The sequence below is a fragment of the Tympanuchus pallidicinctus genome, unplaced genomic scaffold (genome assembly GCF_026119805.1).
Source record: "Tympanuchus pallidicinctus isolate F22 unplaced genomic scaffold, pur_lepc_1.0 scaffold8, whole genome shotgun sequence".
In the NCBI taxonomy this organism is placed as follows: Eukaryota; Metazoa; Chordata; class Aves; order Galliformes; family Phasianidae; genus Tympanuchus; species Tympanuchus pallidicinctus.
The window spans coordinates 38,056,049-38,083,548 of record NW_026294802.1 but is presented as its reverse complement, the minus strand read 5'-3'; the positions used below and the strand labels follow the sequence as shown (position 1 = coordinate 38,083,548).

The 27,500-nt window shown below is 37.3% G+C and overlaps 1 protein-coding gene across 13 annotated transcripts in view; it reads right to left on the bottom strand.

Annotated features, from left to right (window-relative positions):
- The window catches only part of FOXP2 (forkhead box P2), a 410,804-nt gene that overhangs the window by 41,031 nt on the left and 342,273 nt on the right, over window positions 1-27,500 (bottom strand). For 6 of the 13 annotated variants that reach the window (XM_052668438.1, XM_052668450.1, XM_052668453.1 and 3 more), the window contains 7 exons: window positions 23,737-23,874; window positions 22,360-22,554; window positions 20,724-20,886; window positions 13,904-14,117; window positions 12,566-12,670; window positions 2,700-2,787; window positions 222-305 (listed from right to left, as the gene is read on the bottom strand). In XM_052668438.1, coding sequence (XP_052524398.1) covers window positions 222-305; window positions 2,700-2,787; window positions 12,566-12,670; window positions 13,904-14,117; window positions 20,724-20,886; window positions 22,360-22,554; window positions 23,737-23,874 — 987 coding nt within the window. The remainder of the gene's footprint in view (window positions 1-221; window positions 306-2,699; window positions 2,788-12,565; window positions 12,671-13,903; window positions 14,118-20,723; window positions 20,887-22,359; window positions 22,555-23,736; window positions 23,875-27,500) is intronic. The other 7 variants (XM_052668441.1, XM_052668451.1, XM_052668442.1 and 4 more) reach the window with 6 other exon arrangements.

Below are 27,500 nucleotides of genomic sequence, written 5' to 3'. Positions count from 1 at the left end.
TTTGTTTAGTGTCACCTATGGCGTAGATTGGATAGATTTTGTAAAAGATAGCATTACTTTTAAAGAAACATACAATTTGACAAGCTATTGCATTTTACTTTCATTTTATTGCTGTATTTTTCATCACACTCATTGTTTTCCAACTGTCACTAAATTGTTCATTTTCTTAGTCTGCTACATTTGTAGACCTATTTACTGTTTATAAAGCAATATGCACTTACAGGTTTTGGAGATGGCTTGGGCTCCGAGGGTCGCATGTGCAAGTGGGTCATCATTGCTTGAAGACGTTCGCGTTCTTTAGAAAGCTGTTAAAAAAGAGTGAGATCAGAAACATTTTAGAAATGACTGATACAGCTATTTTATTGCAGTGATACATCTTATCATTGAGCTTGTCTCAGTGTAATGATTCCTGCATATAAAAGGCTATGTCAGTAGAAACTTATCTGGGAGGAAATGCAACTTTGGGACTTGGAAAAAAAAAACAAAAAACCCACAACTTTTACAGCCTTTCATATGCTAAAAGGTCAGAGAAAACAAATAACACTTCATCTTTTTGTCAATAAGAGAATTGAGGTCACAGTAGCCTCGACAGTAACAAGTTAGTAAGACCATAAATTAGAAGGCCCATAGTGTCTCTTTAAAGTCCTGTGGACACTGTTAGCTATGGACTAGTGCCAGCAGCTGTGAAGGGGTGAAGGGTCCTCAAAGCACAGAGCCTGCCAGGATTGTCTCCACACTTCATCCTTTCCCACTGAGGTCCAGTTAGTGCCCCCTGCAATCTGCCATCATCAATCTAATTCAATAGAGTGACAGAGACCAGGCAGTGTGAAATGCTGAACTCTGCCACCGAGTCGGCATCTACACTGCGCTGAGTCTCATTACAACTGATGGACCCTACTTCTCTATCAGTCAGACAAAGCAAGAAATGGCATAATTGGTCACACTGCAAGCTAAATCTTCAGTTGTGCTGTTACGTTACAGAATACCCTTTCTAAATGGTAAACACTTCTTCAGGAGCCCTTATGCTGCCTTTAGAAGACATCACATTACTTAAACCTACACCTTTTCCTAACTGATTCTGTTTTCCTATGCTATACGAATGTTTGCACTTTCAGACTCCAATTATTTAATAAAAATAATAAAAAAGAAACAAGAAGAAGTGTTTATAATATGTTACTTGTTCTATCGGAACCTAAAAGAGGAAAATGTATTGTACAACATGAAAAGAATCATTTTTTTTCACATGAAGAGGAAATGCTCGAAGTTGTATTCTTGTGATGCTGGCTTTGGATATATGCGAACCGATTACAGCATTAACTTGAAACTTCAATCACTTGGCGCTTAGCACTGACTCTTTCCAGACTTCTATAATACTTTCTTGCACGATTTCAGCTCAAGAGGTACACCTATAGACTGAGATTGGATGAAGCAAACCAGCCTGCAAGTAATTCAAAACCATGGGAAGCTATCTGTATAACTGCAGATACTCTGGGTGTACAGGCTAAAATTTGGTCAGTGCAACTTTAATTAAAAGACTACTTGAGGCAGAGAGTGGGAAAAAGGTTTCTCCTTCAGCTTTATACTATGAGCGTGCTGTTTTAGAGATAGGCTATTTGCCATGATGTAAATTCATGACAGAAAAGTAAGTTAACGCTGTCCTGTAAATCTTATAAAAGAAACTATGGTTTTGCCTTGGTTTATAAAACTTCCACTTCAAGACAAATGACAATAAATGACATTGTTTCACTTTCCCCTCATTGCACTGGGTTTCCAGTATTAAAATACGAGAGAATGGAATTGTTGGCCTTGGCTGAAAGGAGAACAAGTATTCTTGCATGCACAAAAACAATGAGGCAACATACACTGTAAAGCAAGAAAGCCTCAAGGCACTTGTCTTTTTTTTCCCAGGTATTTCCACAAACTGGAAAAACGATCTCAGCTCTTCCCTGCAGTCCTTAGGCCCCCTTGAACTCTTCCAAGACAGGCTGGAATTCTGAGGAGTGCCCTCCTGCACAGAACCACACCATATGAGCATCCTGCATGGTCATTCTGGGGTGCCAAGCCTCAGCACCATGTAAGCGTTGTTTCAGTTACCAGGAGTAGTACTTATACAAGTACAAGGTACTTGGTGCTCCTTCAGAAAAACAGATGGAACATCACAAATATGCCGTGAGCTCTAACAGTTGAAGTTTGATCAGGTCACCTGAGTGCCACAGTTCCAGCCATGGAGCTGCTTGGGGACAAACCTCCCCAGAGAACTCCTTGAGTGGGTCTGACGTTACCATCTGCTTCCAGAAAAAACACCCTCCATTGGGCAGGGAGCTCTGCTGCTCCTCTGTCTGGCAGCACAGCACAGATGCGCACTGGGACCGAAGGGGCAGAAGGGGTCCTGAGCCAGCATTTCAAGGAGAGAAGAGAACTTGGATCCAGTCCCTGCTGCAGGGACAGTATTTTTCGTTCATGATGAATGGCATTAGGGTCTTAGTTCAAGCAAAATACTGTAGACAATGCTGATGTTAGATAATTATTGCATAATTTATAAGGTGAAAAAATCTTAAAGTAAAAAAACGCGCATTCATGAATATCCACAAATTTCATGCAAGAAACAAACAGCTTTAAGCCACAATTATTAAGGCAAATGTTTTCAAGTTAGTCTAGATTAATAGTAAATAAATAATAAATACACTCCTGTAACAAACCTGTATTTCTAACTGCTGAACCACTTGCATTTGCACCCGACACTGAGCAGTGCTTCTGTCATCCAACGCATGTTCATTGTTAAGGTGCCTAGGGAAGAAAGAGAACACTAATAAGACAGTGTTAAGATCAGGAAAATTTCTTTATGAGCCCATTTTTCTCTCCTGTGCATATGGCTTCCATTAGTTTCAATGGGAGTTATGCAAAAAGATCTAGTTAGAACATGCCTTAGATACAACAATACAAAGTACAAAACTGATTATTTCATTTATTTCATTATTTCATTGCACAAACTTTCTCCATGATGACTGCCAGATGCCCAGTTCCGATCTCCCAGATCACAGAAGCCATCTAAAAGCCGACATAACTGGTTGTCAGCATTTGGTTGTCACTGAGCTGTTCCTGGTGCAGAGAAACAGCCACCCTATAAATGATTCTTCAAAAGATATAATTGCTTTTAGGCTGCTTGAACTACCATGAATTAATGTAGAATTGTTTAGATTTCTCCATCTGATCTTCTTCAATCATTAAAGCATAAGCAACAACAGAACGTCCTCTCCCCTTCCCAGAACAGAGCCGGGAATGACAGAGACAACAGGGGAGCATCACTGACTTTCACTGCAGGTTCTGGAAGGAGCCTCTGAAGATCATGGCAGTTATCCACGATCTGAGGAATGGTGCGCAATGTAAAGGCATGTGAAGGAGCAACTACACACCCTACACACGTAGCAAGCTTCCTGGGGGAGATTCAGGCTACGCAATCGTGCCAGCTTAGCAAAAAAACCCCACATTGCAGCAGGGAAGGAGAACCACGGGGAGTGGGTACCTGTATATAAAGTACAGTCCACACCTGAATGACTGTCTCATAGGATTCCATGGGGTATATACTTCTTTACAGAGCTCATTCAGTCCTGGTTTTTTTTTTGGTTTTTTTTTTTGTTTTGTTTTGTTTTCTTTTTTTCCTAAAGGACAGTGATTTCTGTTTGTTCTCTTTCAGGATCAAAGAAACCCCTCATGGAGCTTTAACAGTGGGTTTGCTGTTCTCCTGTGAGAAAACTTAAGGATCAGGATTAAGGGAGCAAAGGAGTTTTACCTCTGAATGTGGATTTATTGGCTTCTTCAGTTTGCAAGAAGAGGTAAGTTCTGTGCATTCACCAATGGTTTTGCAGCTACAGGAACTATATGCTATTTGTACCACGAAGAAATACACATAAGTTGCTCCAAAAGTAATGCCTATTTATTTCCATGGAAACTACAACAGCTACAAGGAGCACAACAACACTACTTGATAGAACAAATTCTTGGCTACAAACCCTATTTTTGAACATAGCACCACTAGCTTTGCATCTTTGTCAGCAATGAACAAGAGCCTGCATTCCACGCTTGTAATAATCTGCACCAGCGCAATAACCTGCACCCAGTGTCACTGCTGCCTTAAGGAACTGAGGAATTCAATGAACACAACTTTGCTCTATATGCACTTCAATGTCAGACATCAATATGTCAGACTGCCCCTCTGCTGCCATCTGTCAGATGGCAACAACATGTAAGGGGATATTGGCAGGAAGGTTCAACCTCTACTGCCGTACCACCACCATCTGCATCTGATGTAGTGGGCAAACATAATATCATGGGAGGCATTATGTTCAGAGCCACCCTCAAGTTTCTCCTTTTTCCTTTTTTAGCAGAATTATTTACAGAAGTATTTAATTATTTAATTGTTGATCTATCTGAAGAATGTGTTTCTCAGAAAAAGTGAAAAAATAGGGCAGTCAGATATCTTACTTTTTTTTCTGTGATTTGTATCTTCAATTTAAATAATGACATCAGAGTTTAGGGCACAAGGATGGGGTCTGTGGGGGAGTCAAATGAGACAGTCAAGTTCTGTTGTCCATGCAAGAGGAACAGCTGGGGAAGATGCAAGTAATTAGGAAAGTTTTTGCTCATTCTTTTATTATAAAGTTGTTTACCAGTATGCTTGCTTGGCAGTTTATGTTAAAGCATCACCAATGACAATGCATCTCCACTGTGTGTGACATAAAACCTAAAGTTTTTTATTTTCAGTGAAACCCACCTCATTAACTTGTGCAAAACTGCACAATCTGTGCAAACAGCAGCTAACTGCTCAGAATGTACCTTTCACTTGTGTTCTGAATTTCTGACTCAAAATAATTTTACTCCCTCAGTTACACATGACAGTGTGTGGCGTACTAATACAATTGTTCACTGTTTTCAGTTAATTGGATACACGGTTGTTGGAAAGAGAACTGGAGACAGATTTTACCTATGTATCATCACCACTAGCAGCAGTGCACATCACCGTGTTTCCACATGTGTGTGCACAGAACTTGTGACAGTAAGTAATGGTGTAGGAGCTCCTGGCCAGAGTCTGAGGGTGTTGTCTTCTCATGATTATTTATTAGTTATTGCAACACCATATGTTTGCCTAACACCTTACAAAATAGACACAGACACAGTCCTTGCCCTGAGGAACTTTAAACTTTAAATATAACAGCAAGATGCAGTGAGGGAGAATAAAGTCTGGTGCAGGGTAATTTTGCTCTGATTACATGGTAGCTCAGCAGGCTGCAGTCTGTTCCTTGAGAGTTAACAGTCATCTTCAGAAAGTGGGAGAGATATGCACCCTTATGCCATACTTTCACATCATGTGGCTGCTTCTGCTGAGCATTTTGGAGAAAAGTTATTTTGTAGAAACATTAAGAGTGTAAAAATTGTTCTCAGTATTATTTTTCTCTGAGTTTTTTTTTGTTTGTTTGTTTGTTTGTTTGTGGGCTAGTGGGTTTATCTCATGCATGTACAGGCAATGCAGGGAAAGAAAACCAACTTCTAATGCATTTTTTAAAAACCTCTAAAATAACTTTTCTCTATATAAGGTTGCTGTAGTTTTAGGGCCCAGTATACTACGATCTGCCAAAATAGACACACATTCTTTCCTCCAGAAGGCTGGGAACCATTCCCAAGTGGTTTTTTTTTTTTTTGTTGTTGTTGTTGTTTCTTGATCTGACTTGTAAATTATGTGAAAGTTGTGCTGGTCAGCTTTCATACTTCATCAACAAATTCCCAATCGTCTATCTTGTCCGCATCCTTTACTAATCTCGTGTTAACTTGATTTACAATTGAGAAAAACACTGGTTATTTTTTTAAGGGGAGGAAACATTTTGGAGGACGGGAAAGTGTTCCTGAAGGGATGAGTTACTGGTTTGAAAATGTGAAGCAGGCTGTGCAACACATACAGAGCCTCTTCCATTATTTTGCTGCTTATTCGGTTGTTGAAAGAAACAGGATTTTCTCCTGATTATATTTGCAGTGTATTAGGAAGTAACAAGGCAAATTATGAACTACACAAAGCATTGTAAAGCAGACTGGAATTAATGTATTATTGACAAGAAACAGTGCAGCGTGTTTTAAAGGAGATAGGGATTTATATACCCTAGGAATGCCCTGGAATAAAACCCAAAGTTTTTACTACTTTTTTGCAAACAGATTCAGACTCTGCAAAGCAAAAGATAATACACCATTACACCATTAGAGAGAGAAGAGAGATAGTTTCAACAAAGATTCTAGTGGACATTTACCTGTATCAATTAACCTCTATACAACTCAGCACTCTTGTCAGTCCCTCTCCATAGCAGCCCAGGACTAAAATAGCAAAGTTCTATAGGTCAGCATGAGGTGCACAGGCAGAGTTACATGGAGCAACACACACAGAATCCATCTGTGCCTCGCTCAGTTCCAGCCAGAGCTATTAGAAGCCTGCCTTCAATAAGCACTAAAATTCAGTCACACGTTTTTAAAAGGAGAGAATATTTTTCTGGAAGTTGATTGTTTTCTGTTATAAAATTCAACCAAAAATTCTTTAAAAACGTTGGAAAAAAATCTTCACAGCTTCAAAGTGTCACTGCCAATTATGCCCTTTACTCTTTCTAATTACACTATTTAAATTCATTTTTTAAGAAATGTGACAGATTTACCTCTGAGAAATAAAAACAGTGCATTCACAGAAGTAAGTACCAGGGTAATAATTTTTATCCTGAAGAATTTATACCAATATTATTACCTTTACCTCTTAAAATGCAAGAGTAAAATGAAGCGTGTGGTCCCGTCAGTAGCTACCAGAGGTACAACACACATCCGTCTCCTATGTTTGTGCGTTCATGTGTCAACGCACTGAGAAATACTAAAGTGCAAGACAGTAAGGGAATTCACATGACAGTTTGGCACTTCTGATTGTCTTGCATTAGCTCACTTAGGTAAGAAAGGTTTTTATACTTGTTTACATTTTAGTGATACTCCATCACTGTATATTTAAAGAGCGAAAAAAGTGCAGAGTGTTTGCATTGATACGCTCAAGTCTTAGAAACCCATTCAATTTATCTATGCTGCTTTTATTAGACCAGAGACTGCAGACTACAATAATAGTCAATGAGGTTTTGTCTTGATTGAATTTTTCAGTGGAACACAAAAGAACCTTGCCATTAAAATAGTCCTTTATTCTCCTGTATGAAGGCGAAAGGTTTTTAAAGTGTTGTGATGTTCAGTAATGAGCCTCTATCTAAATTATCATTGGTGACAAACTCACAAAGCACTTTTCGAGGACACATAGTTATGAAATGCCAGAGCTGCCACTTTCTTTCCTGTAATTATAGGCTAGCTTGCAGCCCTTCAATGATCATTTATAGAACAGCCTCCAGTGGATTACTGAGAACTTGAAAAACACATACATACCTCTGCCACATCTCCCTTTCCTCGCTATTGTTTACCAGTGATATGTAAAATAGTAGTGCCTATTCATTCCCCCTACTTAATTATGCCAATCAAAGTACAGAAATAGTGTCAGATAAAAATACAACGCAACGTGACTAAATAAATAGGCTCGGTATTAACATTAAATTATGAATTTATGTACTTATGATTATTTTATACTCAAATTATTCTCTTTTATGCTTTTATAACTGTCTCAGGTACTACATATTGCTGTTAAAAATTCTCTATGATTTATAAATCAAGAATGAGATAATACTGAAAAATGAGAGGATTGGTGGATTTTCTCAGTCAGTGCCTAATTGCTGTTTCGAAATGCATATGCAAAAGGACATTTCATTAATCATTTAATCATGTCCCTCGCAGGAAGTTGGAACTAATGTTGCAAATACCCTTTTCATATGAATGCTTCATAATACTATCTTATGCATTTGATATATTGCATATGTCATAAACTGTAGCTGCTTCAAAAGGACCAAGTGGGTTGTTATCCCTGAAGATGCTTGTTACAAAACCTTTATTAAGTTTTTTTTTTTACTTATTGCTAGTTCTATTTCACAGCTCCATTCTAGTCACCAATAATGCTCTTTCTGATGGCAAAGGTCTGTAAATTACCCATGCAATCACTAACACCATTTCACAGACCTGTTCTACTTCTACTGGTCTGCTAACAAGGCGATTACACACAAATTACTGAATGCCTATGAAATATTTAAATGCATTCTACTCTACTATGCATTAATAAGAGCAAAGCAAGCTCTGGAATTCTGGTTAGCTCCAGTCCCTAATGTCCCCTAATGAGCCTCTTACTGTGACTGCAGTTCAAACAGAGAGGTGAAGAAAAAATGCAAAGGGTGCCTTCAGAAAGGCAGCACTGAACAAACATTGTGTGAGCCAGTTCTAATTTATGGGTCACTTTATAGGTATATTGATTTTTGTTTTCAAAATGGAATAAATGATGTGGTCGACTGACGTTCTTAAAAACTGCTTGGATCTGCGTGCTGGCTGTGTGACTTACACACACAGCAGAGTGTAAACATGCAGTCACCTCTCCAAAAACAGCTAAGTAAACATTGCAGAGTGACAAAAAGCGCAATAAGAGATCCTTTCAATTTGTTTGATGTGTATTTCTCCTTTCAAGTAGCTTTTACAGATATAAACTCGCTTGTTACCTCGCAGTGCATATATTACAAATTATCGATTCAATTTTAACTACAAGAATTTCAAATTCATTTTTAGTTACAACGTTTCAAAAGCTAAAGAGAGATCAGCTTTAAATCCGAGTGTGTCAGGGATTGTTTCAACAAAATGTTTCACTTGCGTATCAGTGGTGTTTGATTTATTTTGCATCAAGCTTTTTATGTTTAAACATTGACAGGAGTTTAAATACAAAATGTTAGCTGTCACTATTCATTTGGCTGATTATGTCAGATGCCTTAGTTTGGAGAGATGGTGGCACTGTCACCAAACGAAACAACATTCTGACAAGTTCAAAGAAGATTCTTGAGGTCATAATTTTATAGCCACACTATGTAGTTGAAGACAAAAAATAAATGAACAACACTCTAACAAAGAGAGAACATGACACTGTGTATCATTTGGTAGATAAAAGATGAAAAAACACAGCGAGTTTAATATGGCATTACTTGTAATTCATTAAGTAAGTTTCTTCTTTTTACAATTTTGTTTTGTCATCCTACTTCCAATGCTTGGTCACTGCTCTTTGTAGATCTTTAAATGCACTCTCTTGCCTCAACAGCAAACACTATCTGTTGGAAAGCTGGCCTACCTTCTCTAGCATGATTTTTCTTCCCTGTCTCTATGGATGAGAACATTACCCATCTTCATGCTGTGGACTGTGCTATATTTGCAGGCATTGGCTGCATGAAGGTTAAAGAACACTTCTCTGCTGGCTGGACTGCTCTATTGTAATCTTTTGATTTAAGATCTACAAGTTGAATCCTTCCTACTCAAACCGCCTTAGGACCAACAGAATGATAATTAATTTTGCAGACAAAATACACTCGAGTTTTGTCATGTATTATTGCACTCTGACATTTGTAAAAGCAGTGTGAAGAACTGCTATTAAATGCTTTTAGTGATCTACTGGGTTCCTCACTTGGAGACCAGCTTCTGTCAACATCTGTTTTACAGTACAATTATAAATTTTTGGAAGAATTTTTGGCACCCTTCTAATTGCTTCATTATCTAGCATTTTGTTAAACTCTTGTCAGCTTCCTTTTAGTCATGTCATTACTTTCTCTTAAGTGTCTTTTCATTTTTAAGTTTTTCTTAAGCCGAAAGCTGTTTTTTTTTTACCAAAAAAAAAAAAAAAAAAAAAAGACAAAATGAATCTTGCATGCACAAACAACTGTAATCTAACACCCTTTTTGTCAAGAGAGAAAACTGCTCCATAAAATATAAACCGTATTTTTGCCTTTAGAGTTGAAGTATTTCCAAGAAAAGACACAGGATTAAGTATTCCTGTATGTACAGAAATATAAAGATCAGCTGCATTTTCTTGAAACCAATGCTTATATTTTGAAACACAAATCTATTCCACAGCAAACATATAACTGCTTCAACTATTCTGAATATTTCAAAATAATTCTGGATAACTGCTGTGTCCTCTGGTTGTCTTATAAATATAAACAAGTTCATAGTGGACAAACAAAAGAGAAAGTGAAAATGACTTTAATGACTTTAAGTCATATATTGTAAGTTAATAATCACTTCACACATATTCTTTTCTATCATTATATACATGAAGCAAAGCTAGTGTCTTCTCTCTAATCTTCCTTCTCAGATGCACAATATTTTATGTTTTTGAAGCAAGCTGCTAGGTAAACCATTTTCTCAGCATGGGACTTTAAGAGTTCGCTTAATAAACCAGGTACTCGTCAAAGCTGTCATAAGCATACTCTAGAAATACACACTACTAGACGGGAGTAGTGTACCTTATTAATATTTCATTTTGGTACAATATACTTGCATTAACTTTTTTAACACAGGTATCATATTGTTTCAAGTCAGAAAACCTAAAACATCGTAAGAGAGATTAGTCTAAGAGCAAAGCCTTGAAAACTACAGCCATTAGTCCTGTCATCCCCTATAAAGTTAATGGTTTGGAAAAACGGTCAATCTTTGGACTAAAAGTTGATATTTAATTGAAAGAAAATGTTTTTTAATTGTGATGGGGATTTTGCATTAGTGTGGACATGAAAAGGGACTAAGGAATCTAAGGCAAGGTCCTATCTATTGATTTCCATCTTGACGCTAGTGTAAAATGAAGAAACACTTCCATTTCACAAACAACCTCGTCCATTCAACATCATGACTTCTTATTTGTTTTAAGGGCACAGAAGACATAATGAATAAAAAAAAGAAATAATGGAATATTCTCAAATATTTTTTGTTGCTGGCATATAGGACAAAAGCCATGACACTGCTGCAAACCCTGATTGACTCTACACCAGAATTAGCAAGATGTTATATGTGGCTTTCACATTTTCCAGGGTTATTTGGTTCAGGAAAGCAAGAGCATCTGTAAACCTAGCCCTACACCACATTAATCAAAATGGTTTTAGTGATCATGGATTATAACAAGAGACCTGACATAATGGATTTGTAAAGTCTGGCCATAGAATTAGCATTGCTGCAGCCTAGTGACTATAGACACATTTATAAAATTTAGCTTTTTCTTGAAAAGGAGCACGCTTGAATTAAACTAATTTAAATTCTTAGTATTAATAATACTTAGACTGATTCATTGCATTTGGGAGATTTCCTTTTCCTTTTAATACAAGGGTTCTTTTTAACATCAGGTTCTTTTAAGTCCTATACAGTTTTCTCTTATAATTAGCCATTATTTTGACATTCCATTTAATGCACTTACAAACAAAAAAATACCAAATGAGAGAAATATACTAGCTAAGATTTGCAAGTCGCTGTAAATCATTTCATTTAAAATTGAAAGATAGCATGAGAAAGCATTTAAAGTACCTTGTGAAAAGTATTTAAAATACTTTATGAAAAGTATTTCTCTAATTCTATTACAAAAGTTATTGTGAAACTGAGTGCTTGTGGTCTGCTGTTAAGGTGTTTCTGTTACATACCCTGTAGTCTACCATTTGTAAACACATCTTTTTGATGTTTCTGCCAACATCCTGGCAACAAAGCAGTGCAATTTCAAATGAGCTAATTAACTTAATTGTTGATGAAGCATGAAACAGTTCATTCACCCTGTTAGCTGCACCATGACAACATAAGAGTCTCAGCCCCTGAAGTTACTCATCTATATAAGCCTATCTGTAGCTTTCCATTAAGATCTATTGCATGCCAAAACAAGTATAGCTCTTCTGACAAAACCAGACCATAATGTACTCAGGTAGAAAATCAGTGCAGTTGTTGAAAATTTAAATGAATTCAACAGTACAAACAACTGCTTTTGGAGAAAAAAATAGAAAAGGAAAAAAAAATGCCAAAACCCATCATAGTTTGATGAAAAACTTTGTAACTCATTTTCTCGATGATCTGATTAAGACAATTGATGGCAAACCCAAATACTGAAAGCAAAAACTTTTCACATCACTGCAGTTCTGGAAGGTGAAAAACCCACTTATTCACAGCAGTTGTTTTTTGTGAGCACCTCGTACACATACAAGAGTAAAAGCAAAAAACAAATTATAAAAAGAGAGTCAAATGGACACAGTCCCTTGTGGTTTTTTTTAATATACTAAATACATTAATTCCCACTTTGTCAGAGCTTAAAACATGGTTTCTCATACTTTCTCATACCTCTGTTATCCAGTATATCACCTAAAGCATCAGTTCAAATTTTCTGAGGCTTCATTTCAGTAAAGGATAGTAAGAGGATTAAGCAGTTCGCTATTGAAAGGATGGCAAAAGTGTTCAACATGAAAGAGGATAACAATTTGACCCTCTGCAGACATTCTCAGTCATCCAGTTGCTTGGAATACACACAAATAAGAAAACCCTGTTATTATTTACAGTAAAACTTTGCTTGCCATCTTTCTCCTTCCCTTGCCTTAAGCAACCCTCTACCCATGAATAAAAATCAACCTACTTTAAAAATTGTCCAAAATCTTCACAAACGCTTTCACAGCCAGGCCATTTGCAAACTCCATGACCATAGAGAGTATGGGAGGCCCCAGTCTCCTCATGTGACGAGCTGCAGCAAAAGAATAAGGCATCAGATTCATCTCAAAAGCCATAATCGTTGGAGGCTGCTAGCGCCTGTCAGGTTACGATCAGTGACAAACAGGTCAAAACAGGTCAATTTAGCTCAGAGCAGTCAGAAAAATTTAATCGTTCTATTGAATAGTTCAACTGCCAAGGCTAGATGATGTTCCAATTAGAGAAGAAATAGAGCCAAAGATGACTGTTAATAAAGGATGAAAAAATAAGATGACTGTGTAACGCCATATGCTAATTCTGCCATATGACCTTGGCGTAACATTTACCTATAAATAAAAAATATACTATTCAGAAGCGATCAATTCTGAAGAGAAATACTGAAGATGGACAGTCAGAATTCGTACGAATGTTAGTACAAAATATTTAAATTTTCTGCCGAAATGTAAATAAAATAAAATAAATATATTTAATAAATATTGTTGTTCACTTTGGGTTTTTTTTGCCATTAACTACTTAATATACAATCTGCTGTTCTCCATGCCATTTTTAGAACCCCTGCAAGAGTTTCACTTATATGCAAATCAAATTCAATATCAAAACAATTCAAGGGACTGCTGCATGGATATGGGCAACTACATGTTGAAAAGGAAAGAAACAGCTTCTCTGAGACAGTCACAAAAGTAATTCTAACTAAAAGTACTACTCCAAAGGTCTATCAGAGAAGAACCATTTTTTAAATGAAACAAAATGTCAACTAAAAACTATAGTCACAGTCACAGTATGACCTGTGATTAATTATTGTCTCCTAATTCAATATAAAAATATAAAATGCTAATTAATTAAAATAAAATGGATATACATTTTTTGAAAATGCAATAATTTACTATTTAATTTATGTGGACAAAAATTTCTATGAAAACAGCAGTGTGATTCAACAGTAGAGGCCTGACTGCCAAATGTGTTGACTCAGTTATGAAAGAAGCTACGTAGCCACAGAAGTGCCCACAAGCAAACTGTTCTGAGTTGATTGTATCATAAGTTCATGCGTAGCAAGACTTACAATAATTGCACTTGCACCTGCAAAATTAGACATCATGCCTGAAAGTGGCAGTCAATTGATAAACAGTTTTGAAAAATCTGTTCTCCATGATACCTTAAGAACTTACATTAAATATTATTTTGAGAGTTGAAATAATGTGACTTCAGATGCTAAACAACAGTGTTACATCAAATGATAAGTACAATTGAAATCTCATATCAGAATTACCTGTCTCGCCTTGCATTTAGAACTGAAGACTGTCCATTCACTATGGAATGATGAGTTATTGGTGGTGATGCTTTGGAAGTGGTGGAGGAGGTAGTAGAGGAGGAATTGTTAGTAGTGAGGTCTAGCCCTCCATGTTTAATGCCATTGTCTTCCATACTGTGAACTCCAGTCACTTCTTTCCATAACTGCTGAATCTCAGCAGGACTTAAGCCAGCTATAAAACGAAAGAGAGCCCCACTAATACAACAAAATAAGAGTTTCATATTATGAGCTCAGTGTTATTAATGGATTAATGCCAACAATAAAGCTGATGTAGTTTTTCCAGCACAATCAACGTGTAGTAAAACATAAATTCATTTTTCTTCAGCTAGAATCCAGGTAATCCAGCTGTCTTCTCTTGGATTATAAACACTCAATCAGAAATCAGCAATTTGAATAACATCATGCTCCTTCTAGAAACACTACACAAGGATCCAAGAACAAAAGCTACAAAGAACTTGCAACCACTTCTTGAAAAACTAAAAAAGCTGAAACAACTGAATACACGTGCAGATTAGATTTTTGTTGTCTACATAATACATTTCTTGACAGGAAAACATAATTTATCCACAGTTATCTCAACTTTCAGAATTTCTCTTATTCAAAACAGAAAAGTTTATTATATTAAGGATAGAAACATTAATATTTTCTTTAAACTTTTAAGTAGGGAGTGGAAGAAGCAGACAACAAATCATCAGACAAAAATGAAATCTATGAGTTCTTAACACGTTTAACATTTGCGCAGAAGACATTTTAATTAATGACACCTATATATTCATTCAATTCTGTGCAGGATATTTAAAAAAAGTTCTGATGTAAAAATGTGTCTTAAGAGACAATAAACAAAATTCAGAACAAAACCACTACAGCATAGAACCACATACTGGTAACTGGTTCAGCTCTTTGGAGCCATTCAGTGGCAACAAACAAGCAGAAAGGTAACAAAATTGGGACATTCAGAATTCCCCATACATAGATTAAATTACACACAACGTGGACTATTGAATTCCTCCACTATTTTTTGTCCATCCCTGGCATGAAAAACAAGTCAGAGGCTTGGCTAGGAGACAGCAGACTCCATCTCCTGGGGTCATGACTAGCCATAAAATATTTGAAGAGCTTCTCAAACTCGTCTGCCTGATGCACAGTACTGTCTTGGAATCTGGCCACAAGATCATTGCAGATACAGATCAAATTTGCTCTGTACTCTACTTGTAGTCTGAAAACTAGTGGTTTCCAGGACTCATCCACAGCCACAGATTGCAATGGTTTGTAATTGAATTTACACATCTGTGTTAGGGTTGTCTGCAATGAACTGAGATCTTTGCACGAAGTCGTGGAAACTTACATTAAAAAATGTTTCTGCCCAACGACTCACAAAACAAAGGAGAAGAGCTGGGAGTGTTCTCTTACCCTCTCCATATTACATGAGTATTATGCATCTAATGCAGGAAATTAAGATACTGAAAGATGAAGAGTTCATCATAACTATACACATATTCTGTCACAGCCAGACTTTATAAAGTAACACCTCTCTTTTGAAGAATACTAAATTAAATGTAGAAGACCATACAAATTTTGTGAAAGATCTGACTTCCCACTGGTTTCTGAGCCTGGCACAGCTAATCTTTTGCATCTTTTCTTAGCAAGTGAAAGTATGTAGGTTGCTCCAAAAGTAATGCCTCCTATTTATTTCCATTGAAGGTACTAGAGATACAAACAACACGGTAACACTACTTGATAAAGAAAATTCCCAGCTACAGAACATAATTTTTCAACACATTCATCATCATTAGCTATGCATTTTTGCCAGCAGTTGACAAGAGCTTGCAGGCTATGCTCATCAAAATCTACACCAGTGGAGGTGACCCACTGTCTCTGTCACCACTCTGACCACCCACTGCCTCACTTTGCTCACATCCACTGGTTGATCTCACCAAACATTCAGAAATACTGATAAATGTCAGTGGGTGCAATTTTTCCTCAGGGAGGATTTTAATGGTGCAAATTTGCTTCATAGGCATTTCCATATCAGACACCATTTGTCAAACCTCCCCTCTGCTACCATCTGTCACACAGCAACAAAATGGAACTGCATATTGGTGGCAAGGTTCAGCCTATACTGGCATATCACCAACATCCACGTCTGATACTGTGGGCCAACATAAAAAAAATAAGAAGCATTACTTTGGGAGCATCCCTCGTAGATGGGACACTGTCACAGTACCTTCAACTGCTTGAATGCAAAGCATTCCAAACACCGAAGTTCTCTGAACTGAATTTTTGTCCCAACCTTCTGAATTAGCTGAAGTTTACTGGTCTTCAGAAAAGTATTAAAAATTTAAAATTCATTCAAACTTTTAACCAAGGATAATTTTCTTTGGTAAGTAAGATGCATCATAAAGACGTAAGGATCTTTCTTCATTCACTGTTTAGAAAATCTGTTTCTTAGATAACTTTTGATTTTGAAGGTATAAGAACTCACACTGCTAGAATGGATTCAATGAGAAATATGAAAAATGACAGTAAGTTCCTTAATACTGCTCAATAACTGTCTCGCCATGAAGTATGCAAAGCTATTAAAGAAGAGACTGCAAGTAATTTACAGAAATAATAATTTCTGGAGGTAGTGTGGAAACAAATTGGTTGGAAGATATTCATTTTTATTTAAATTACAGAAGGAGCTCATTTTTAGACTACTCTTTAGTGTTCTTCTTCTCTGTCTTAGATACCAACACTCATTGACAAACTCTGTTAATGACAAAGTGAAAAAGCTGACTGAAATGTAAGTCTTAAAAATGGAGTTTAAATCATATTTGTACAGCCAAAAAGCTAGGCTTTACGGAAGAAAAAAGGTAGGCTCGAACTTACTGCATTAGAGAGATAGGTAACTGGAGCAATAGTAATACTAGCTGTAATTGTTTAATGAAGTTAAGTAATTACTGCTGTGTACATGAGGTACGTCCCAGCAACATTGCAAATAACCCATTTTAGCATGGTAAGTAACAGTTACTTGCAAATATAATAACAAACTAAAAGGAAAAGTAACCTATTCATTTAGGTGGCATGATATACATAGGACATTATTCTCTACAAACTCTCTCCTTCTTCCTGCAACTGAAAAAAATAAACTAAGTTTATACTTAAATTAAAACAAAGAATAAAATCCTCCGTTTGAATAATCAAAGGGAAAACATATTGTTGTGATTTATGGTAAGAAAATTTTCATACACGTGTATCACCAAACTTTGGGCCCTGCAGGAGCTCAATAAGAGGCAGTCTGAGAACGTGGGTGAATTCACCCAGTGGGAGGTGACTGCCATAATGGCCCTTCCCATGTAGTGTCATCTCCTCCTCCTCTTCTTTCTCTTCCAAGTGTCTGGGAACCCATCTCTCCACAGTGTAAAGCTACAGATGATTTTTAAAATCAGAGACGAATTTCTCTTTAGGCTCAGGCTGATTAATTTTATCACTTATTTTGAACACCTTGAAAGTCAGCTGCCCTTTAGGATAAAAGGATCAAGGGTCAGCACTTCAAAAGTATCAAATTGAGAAGGGAATATATAATTAATTGTAAATTACAACCATTTTGTAGTTTTGGCATCTAGAAGAGGCTAACTTCCATTTTACAAGAGACCTGTAAAATGGCTGACAGGTATTTTAGTCTGGATGTAAAAACAAGGTAAGTTTTAAAGTTTCACAGATTGTGATAATTCTCAAAATACCCTCTCCACACTAAATTAAAAGAGAAAGGATGAAACATGATACCCAGGATGGGATAAAAAAGAAGAACTATGGTGAAAAGAACCAATACTAATTCACTCTACAGTATTTTAACAGCAGCAACTCCTGAATTTTGAGAGTAGTTTTCTAACTCTTCCAACTACTATCTACCCTACTTATATGTTTGAATAAATAGTAAAATGAACACTTATAAAACTCAACCATGAACTTGTTTTTCATTTTCCTACCTAGTCTGACAAAATTCAAGCTTTTATTTTTAATTATTGTCATTTATATACCTTTGCACTTAGGTAAACATTAGCATAGCATTACACAGAAGTAACTTACTGTGAGCCACTGGATATAGGCTAGTGAAGATCTCACTCAAAATAAATGCTCAAACAAATCCTACATCTTATTTGCTGTACCTAATCATTAAGAGAAAAACATTGTCCTTTAAAGGCAGTAACTAGGCTTGGAGCAAACCACACAGCTGTATGTGGAAGTTATGTCTTTTCATACTAACAAATGCAAAAAACCTGCTTTGTCAGTAATAATTTGTGTTTTACTAGACTCTATTACCAATAACTTAGAAAACAAGAATCCTCCTGTGCTTCTCTCATTGTTTTAGTCATCCTTGTAACTGCAATCTAAGTGGATACATATAAAAATGTTTGTGTTACACATCTGTAAATCGTATATCGTATATCTCTATAACCATATTATATATCCCGTAACACAGTGGAAGGAGAAAAACATTTTACCACATCCAATGTGTACTGCCTTAAATAAGTTCTGATGGCTTAATTTAACATTTCCACAGAAAAAGTGTCACATTTTTATGAGAAAAATGAAACAAAAGATTGATTATCTTACTCTTGCACAAACTCCAAACAGGGAAATCTGTGATAGAATTAGTAATCAGTATAGATTAGATACTTTCTATGTGTAAATCTAAGGTTTAGGAGAAAATTTCAACAGATCTGAAAAGCACTAATCTTCATTACATTATGAACTATATGGGGTGCTTTTTCTTCCTATCAAGGAAATGAGATATAATAGAAGCCCACTGAAAGAACTGTTAGTCAGCACAGCTGTGCATTTGGTTCTCAACTTGTTTCAGCATGTTTCTAGAAAGATATTCCTTCTTACTCTCATCACTCTATCTCCCCTTGCACTCAGTGGCCTTTCTGGAGGCACTGAGAGGTCTTCCTAGGGAAATATCCAATGTTTCCTATCAGTCCTATCAAACATCAAGGTCCTACCAATTCACTTCTACATTTAGAGGAATCCCACATACACAGCAGATACTAGAAAACAAAATTGGAATAATGAAGTATTTCACTAGCATTCATTATTATTAAAAACAAATACAGGGCAAAAGCAAACAGGAGATTTACTTTAAAAGGAACAATTTGAATATATTTTAATTCATTTCATATTCTATTAATTTCTTTAATATCAATTTTGGCCGTAACTTATACTATTTATTTAAAAAAGGATATTTTTATGTTTTTCTTCTAGAAGTGGATGAATGACTGTTGCATGAAGTTAATGAATATGAAAGCAATTTGGTAGGAGTGCTGAGAGAAATCTATGGAGATTGCTCAATGTGAGAGAGAAAACCTGAGGAATTCCTCTTGCAACAGATGGTAAAAGAGGAGGCTGTAGGAGGTGAAGGTGTTCAGAGAAAGGATGTGTTTCAATTACTTTTTTTCCACTTGGGCCCAATCCGACTTTGCACAGAAGGAAACCAGTACTATCACTCTCACATGTCCAAGCTCATGAATCAGCATGACTCTTCACTGCCCTTCCCAAATAATAAGGTGTGATGTGATAGCTAATTTGTGACTCTTTCCTGCTGCCACAATTTTTATAAATTTAGGTATGCTTACAGTTTTTCCACAGAACACAATATATGGAAACAACTTACACATTTTTCTCTGCTTTCCAGTGACTGAAGCTTTAAATGGTTACGTCTTTCTCATGCCTTCTTCTGCTTCTTTTTGATGTTGTGTTTTTTTTTGTTACACTATTGTCTTACACTGTGTACTCTGCCCTTGCTCATCTAATTACCGAAGCTTCGATTTCATAACAGTTATCTGGTGGAGGAACCAGATACTGCGTAAAGGCCAATTAAAAGTAAGGTTATCTGTCATGAACACAGTCTAAACAATGCTCGCTGCAGGACCAAAGTGCCAAAGATCAGAACATTATGTAGTTTTTATGACAGACATTTAGCTCACCTCTATACAGTAACACAAATAGAAACACGTGCTGTGTGGGTCACAGAGTCCTTAGCAAGTGAAGTCTCTGCCTTGTCTCAAAATGCAAGTAGTCTTTATTTCCAAGCTAATTCATTTTTCAAAAGCTCGTGTCCTATTTTCTTTCAACCATGACAAAATATTTTTTGGTAAAGTTCTTTACTGTTATTAGTCAGTCATAATTCATTACTATTGCATTCACAACTTACAAAAATTGTTTTTATACTTTACACATCTAAAAGGAAGGAATAGCAAAGAAAATGAATTCTAAGTGATGTACCTAAATTCAAGTGTCATCAGTTGAAGACTCAAAGTACTTTTCAATACCAAACACTTTATTTTCTTAGAAAATGAAAATGTGAGGTTTAGGATAACTTTAATATCACTTTTTCATTCTTTTTATATCTCTTCACTTATATTAAATGAAATGGTAACATTCACACTAAATCAGACTCCAGTAATTCCTCAGAGAAAAGCAATGGTGCTTGAATAGTGTTGCTATTAGAAATTGTTTTCATAGCATAAGGCTAATAAATATGCATCTTACGTCTAAGAAAAAAAAAAAAAAAACATTAAAAAGCTACTTTTTCCATAAAAGTATGCTGTCAAATTTATCTGCCTCAAGAAAAAAATGTAACATGAATAATAATATTTTAATAATAAAATATTTTAAAGCGTCATAACGGGAAATTGTTGAAAGTTGAGATGGAAGGATGCAGAAAGCATTCCTGCAAAGGGAATGGTTAAAACAGTTGTGAATTAGAAATTACCCCGATCCTGTTTTATTGGTATACCTTGTGGCAGAGACTGGACAGGAAGAGCAGACTGGCCAGGTGGGATGGAAATGAGTCCCTGACGCTGAAGGTTCAGCAGATGTTGCTGCTGCTGAAGTTGTTGCATCTGGAGGAGCTGCTGCTGGAAGACAAGCTGCTGGGCTGCCAACTGCTGTTGTTGCTGCTGATAAAGAAAGAAAAATAGGCATCAAAGAATAAAGTGGGCATTGGAGGCTAGAAAGCCGAAAATGTAAAATCAACTTATTTCCCTTTAAGCTCAGTTATAAAATAATAACGCTGTTTGCAGAATACTTGGACAGTGCAATCATTTGAAATTTTCTGTTATATACATTCAAACTATTAGGTGTTAGGGAATGTGTCAAGATATGCTCAATGACACACTAAAGAAAAGGGTCAAGAGAAAGTACACAATAGCCGTTTGAAAAAACAAAACCGCCCAGCTCATGGCAGATGATAACAAATTCATCTATGCTAAAAGTGTAACTCTTTAGGGCCTCCTGTGATTTGAGGGCACTCTTGTTTTTCCAATTGACTAACTTTGGTCCGCAGTGGCCCATGAACGCGGCCTCCAGTGATCTATTAGTAAACTGGGATGTAGCCTTCATTTCACTGGTCTGTTAGCACTCTCTCACTTCTAGTTGGAATACATTAAAACGAGCATTGCATTCAAGGCAAAGAAGTGCCCTATTATGAGTAGAAGTATAAGTTCCAATTTTGTGAGGCATTTCAAGACAAACTGGAGTATGCAAAGACTCAGGAGGGTATAAGCAGGCAGTCACACTTCAGAGAAAGACAAGCTGCTGTGGAAGACCTTTCCTTTCTAGTTTGGGGAAAAGAGAAACTTCTGATGCGCTCACTGGAAAACAGACTGCATAATGGAGCAAGTCATGTGGATTGCCCAGAGCCTCCGGAGAAATACAGGAGCAATTTCTATTCCGTAGTTGATGGCTGTCTGAAATTCTATTCACAAATCCAAACAGAAACAAAGCCTCAGGAGGTCACGACTGCTTCCTCAACGTTTGCATAATGGGCAGCTTGAAGACAACGTCTAGGATACCTGCTGATCAATTTAACTACTTCAACATGTTTTGTTTGTATTATGTTTATATTTGATGCAGTCTGCTGACAAGTGCAAGCTAGGCCTGAGAAACCAGCTTGTCAGGTTGATTTATGAGCACATCAAACTGTAACTTTCTACTCGCCACTCCAAACCTACAGTAGCAGTTCATTAATCAGGGGCCTGTGACTTTGAAATCTGTGCTCAATCGCTTTTTTTTCAGCCACAGACTAAATTTGCATGCTCTCTGAGCTGTGCCATGGAGAGAAGTGTGGCTCCCTCCTCAAAACGGGCTGCCTGCAGGATAATCAGCACGATGTCCCCCCGCCGCTTGTGCTCTGCACACTCAGGTTCGTTAGTGGACATTAGACAACAGCAGCACTGGACTGCTCAAATCCTACATCTCAGACAGGGGAGCAGGAGAAATACATCGACATTGCTATTAAGCCCCATAAAAACACAAGAACGGATCATTGATGGCTGGATTCTTGCTACAGGAAAAGACCTGAAGTAGCCTCATCTTTTCCAAGCTTCTGTCAGCCTATACCAGTATGTATCAGCAAGGCTCTTGGCTCCTACCTCTTTTGCTTGCTTTCCTGGGTGCTGCTGCTGCTGCTGCTGCTGCTGTTGCTGCTGCTGCTGTTGCTGTTGCTGCTGCTGCTGTTGTTGCTGCTGCTGCTGTTGTTGTTGCTGTTGCTGCTGCTGTTGCTGCTGCTGCAAAAGCTGAAGATGTAACTGCTCTTGCTGTTTCTTGTAAAACTCTTGTAGTTGTTGCTGAATAAACCATTTTGACTTTAATAAATAAAGGCAAAAGTTTCAAGTATTATAAATCTCCTAAACTCTTCTAGATTGGCATATGGTGGCGTAGCCATTAAGAATCACCTCATAACAAAAGTGTGATTTGAAGAGGCAGATCTACATACATTTTTTTCCAAGGCGGTTCTGAAATTTTCCAATGCAGATTCCAAAACATCCTAAACAGAAGGGTATAGAAAATCTGTATTCTAAAGGGAATGCAAGAGCCAAATTAACTCCTGAAGTAACTATACCTAAGTTCCTCATATGTCCTATATAACAAATTAGAAGTTGTACTCATCTATTCGTAAGAAACCAACATCTCACTAAGGCCAAACTAAACTGGCTGCTTCTTAGGGGAAAAAAAGGAAAAAGAAAAAAGCAATTAATCTGTCAATCCATTTAGTGGAATGCCAGATTCAAAACTGAAAGTGAACTGCCTGTAATGATCACGGTATCAGAAAGTAAAGTGTTTTAAACACACAATGACTGAAGTATGACTATCAGACAGATCATTTTCTGGATGACAACAAAGCGTCCAAAAATTTATTCTTACACCAGGGTATTGAGCACTGACACTACCTGTTTATTGTAAGAATAGCAACTTCATGCATTCTTCACTTAGCCACCAGACTTTGTGCTAAGGAAACAGCAACTTCTTCCTTCATCTTTATCTGGGACAAATTTTTGGAAGTATAAAGCAAATTTAAAAGAGAACAAACAACAACTTTTTCCTATGATGAAAGAAGCTGTTACATTCAAATTTCATAACCGCATACCATTTGTATGACTAAAGGGAGCACTACAGTGTTATGAATTTTAAAGCAACAATTATCTACAATTCTATTCGCACTTTCTTTGGCAAGTCTACAATTAAAATGTGCCTAGGCACTTGAAAATTTAAATATCAATTTGTTCGGTATTTGTAATGCATCCGCCACTGCTGCTGCTGTTTTCAATACAACGTTAGAAGTTTCAAAATTGCAATTTCACACTTGTGCAATTAAAGCAAGAAATTTAAAGACTGAAAAGTTTCACACTCATTTTCATCCTTTTTGGTGTAATGAGCGATGGAATATTGCCAACTAAGATCTATCAAATCTGGCTAACAGTTGTGAGAACACCCTGCGCTAGCGGTCCAAAGCAGGTAACCCACATTACCTGCTGCAGCATAACGGCTTGCTGCTGCTGGAGAAGTGCTTGGAGCTGCTGGGGAGACAACACTTGCTGCTGGAGAATCTGCTGCATTTGCTGAGGGGTGATCACCTGGGGAGTCATCATGGCCACTGACACAGGCACCTGCACAGAGAAAGAAAGATATCATCATCAAACACGTCTTCGTTCGTCTGCACCACAGCTGTACGTCTTTTTTATTTTGTACCAAAGACGGACCATAATTTTTTACATAATATTTATCACTGTGAAGTTCCAGTTTCAGTCAGAATCTGTTATTTTAAGACCACAGTACTGTGGCACTCTATTTCCAGAGGCATCAAATTCGATCAGACTCAAGCTTTATGTTTCGCATCTCTTATGTATTCCTGCAAGAAATTTCAGCATTGGCTAGTACAAATGTGCATTTAAAAATAAATGATTGCATGGCAGGACTCTCAGCACTTCATAATCAATCATCTTATCAAGTGTCATAATGTTACAAATGGAAAAATCTATTGAGACATTTTCAAAAGATGTGATTAAAACAGATGAAAAAATAAGTATCTTAAAGCAGTAAATGTTTTACAGAATAAAGATGCCTAGCTTAGGAAAGCGTTTGTGTAGTACATCATTTTAGCATCAGAAAACTTGCTTAGATGGTCCTTTTAGTCTTATTTATACAGGAAAAAAAATACTGAGGACTTTGTGAATGCAGAACAAGGGAGTGTACCTCAGCTACCGATCTCTGCAGAGGGAGATGTTTTTCAGTCACTCAGATGAAAACTGAAAGGTTTGCAGACTTCTCGTTAGATTATTGGCTTGTCCACTAACCTCTACAAATGCATTTTTGCATAGATCCTGATTGGGACACAGCTTTATTTTCATCTAATTGCGCACACATGCATGAGCCCCCACCCACACAGGCTCTTAGGTGTAAGCAGCAAAAGCACAGCAAACGTGTGTGTGTGGATGAGAGGGAAGTCCTCTAACAGAGCCTGAGGGATGTGCCGAGCCACTGCAGCAGGTGCACTGTATGAAACCACTGATCAACCAGACCCACACGCAGGCAGACAGCCACCAGCAGGACAAGTTTTTCACTCTTGAAAAAGCAACCACTGCCTCGTCTAGCAGCATTCAACACTGCCTTTTGTTCTCTGCATAATCGAAAGCTGGCATAGAAATACTGTTTTGCAATAACTTTGTAGGACATTGCAGACTTCTGTAAATCAGAAAAATACATATATTTTTAATAAAATAAATCACAAGCAACTCTTAAGAAGAAATACTTTTCTAATACTTTTATTACTTGAATCTGTCCCAAAAGGCTTTACATAAAAGCCTTTACGCTTAGAGAAAAACATGTCTTCTACAATTTAAATTTAAAAGAAATTACTTCATCCAATACTGTACAGATTACCACCTCTCACACGATTCATCACAACATAAATTTATCTCTTAAAACACTCACTAATGAAAAGTCTGAAAGTAAAAATTCCACTACTCAGAAGTCAGATAACCATTTGCAAACAATGAACGAATTTTAAGAGCAAAAGTTCTGAAGTCCTTACTCTGAAACAGGGGAAGAGACAAACCAGACTTCCATCACAACTGAACTCTTTGGGGAGGATTCATCTCTCACTTTCAGCCATCAGGTGGGACATTTTCTCTCTGCTATCACTGAACTCTTTCTATAGTCAACAGAAAAAAGGAAATCCCAAGGAAGGTATATCTGATCCAGTTTGGACTATTTTAGCATGGGATGTACCACTCTCTGAATGTTTCTGTCCCTCCCCATTGAGTCCAGACCTACACTGAGTAGGCATCTAACTTCTTGATGATTAATCTTGGTGACCCCCACTGATTTTGTAGTGTTGAAAACACCACATCTCCATTCAGTGATATTTTATTTTAAGACTACAAAGTTTTAAGGGCCCAAAAAACAACTTGTTACAACTTTGGGATGCACAAGCAGGCAGTAAAACTCACTGACTGCAGCCTGTGTGTGAAGGCAGTAAGGTTCTCCTGTTTACAAGAGATCTCAGCTTGCCTTCTTGCAACACTTTCACCTCAGTTATGCTACTGAACTCTCATGTGTGACACGAATGAGGATACAGTGAAGAAGGCAAACACCTTCCCAGTTCAACCATTGGCTTTCATCTTTAAATCTTGAAAGAATTTTCCTGGCCCATGCATGCCTGCCATTCTGCCATACAGCAAATGGTAAGAGTTGCACCACTTCCCCTCTTCCTTTGGCATCTGCTCCTTATCTTATCTTCTTCCCCGGCAGATGTATGTTCAAACACACAAGTAAAAATTCTGATCTACACAGAGTGCAAATTGACATCTCTGGAGGTGGCCCTGACTTGCTTAGGTTCAGAGCTACAGACTGAAGCCAGTATGATGCAGGCCATGCTCTGTTCCTCAGTCGGAAATGCAGCTTTTCTTCCACCAGCCCCATTTGTGCTGGGCTTTGGTACCATCTGTTCTGAACCTCCCTGCCTGTGTACTTGCTCTCATACCTGGAGACACACCTGCTCTGCGTGCTCGAAGAGCTTGTCTTTTCCTGCTTTTTCCTCTATATTTTAACAGTCACTCTCAACAGTACAAGCTGGAGGAGAGAACCTAATTCACTTGTTTTTTGGGATGATGGGAAAAAGCATGAGAATAGGCAGTCATGACCATTAGTAAAAGACATACTTACATAGATGATACTGGCCTTAACAGAACTGTATGTGAGGATCAATGTAAGTATATCATACTTGATAGGTCTTATTCCCTATGGATAAAAGGCACATTCTGAAAACAGCTTGAATTTCAAATCAGCAAAACTTATTAAGCAAAAAGATTTCTCTAATTTTAACTAGGCATTATAAATTGGCACACTTCACAGCCTTCAGGGATACACCTGACTGCACTTTATTTCCTACTGGAACTGTTACAGTGGAACATGGGCCAGAAGAACATCAGAAGGGTGCAATGCTCTGGGAAGTTATGTACATTAGGAATTTTTCTCTGCTTTGGTGTCCGTATTTTTCAAGACTTCTGCTCTGATCTCTCAAAAGTGTAGCAAAGAAGCAAATTCCAATTCTTTTTCATGGGAATCTCCCCATTTATCAAAAGCCAGTTCAGACAGAGGGCAACAGAGGGACCCAGAGAAAAGATCAGATCATGTGCAATACTGGGATCTTTCAGAGGGCCGCAAACTGCCAGCGAATTCTCACAGAGATCTCAGGAAAAACTGAAGAGATGAAGTGAAATACTTGGTTTGTGACTGCAGCTCATTTGTCACTAGATGTCCTCAAAGAACTCCATCTCCCAACTCTGTCACGAAGATGATGCATACAGCAACCCTACAAAATGCTGCATCTCAGAAAACCTCATAAGAACAGTCAGATCAGAGGGTCTATGTTTCAAAGAGTTCCCCATGATTCTGATGCATGCTGTCCACCATTTTTTGGATTACATTAAAAGTCCTGCCAAATAAAACTAAGACATGCACAAGCCAATATATTTTTAACACGTCTAGAAAGAATATCAGGCAAAGCCAAATACAGTAATACATATCAATACATAATTTAAGACAGCCTGGGATGTATAGTGAAAAGGTTGATACTGGGAATTAGATGGGTGACGATGGTTGAAGAAATGAAGAGAGAACTTTTCTGAAGACCAGTAAATCTGTTTTTCCCCACATCCATTTAATAAACAAATGGCGGAGGCAGAGCCTGTACATTTAATACCACTCTTCTGTCACACATGGCAAATTCAGC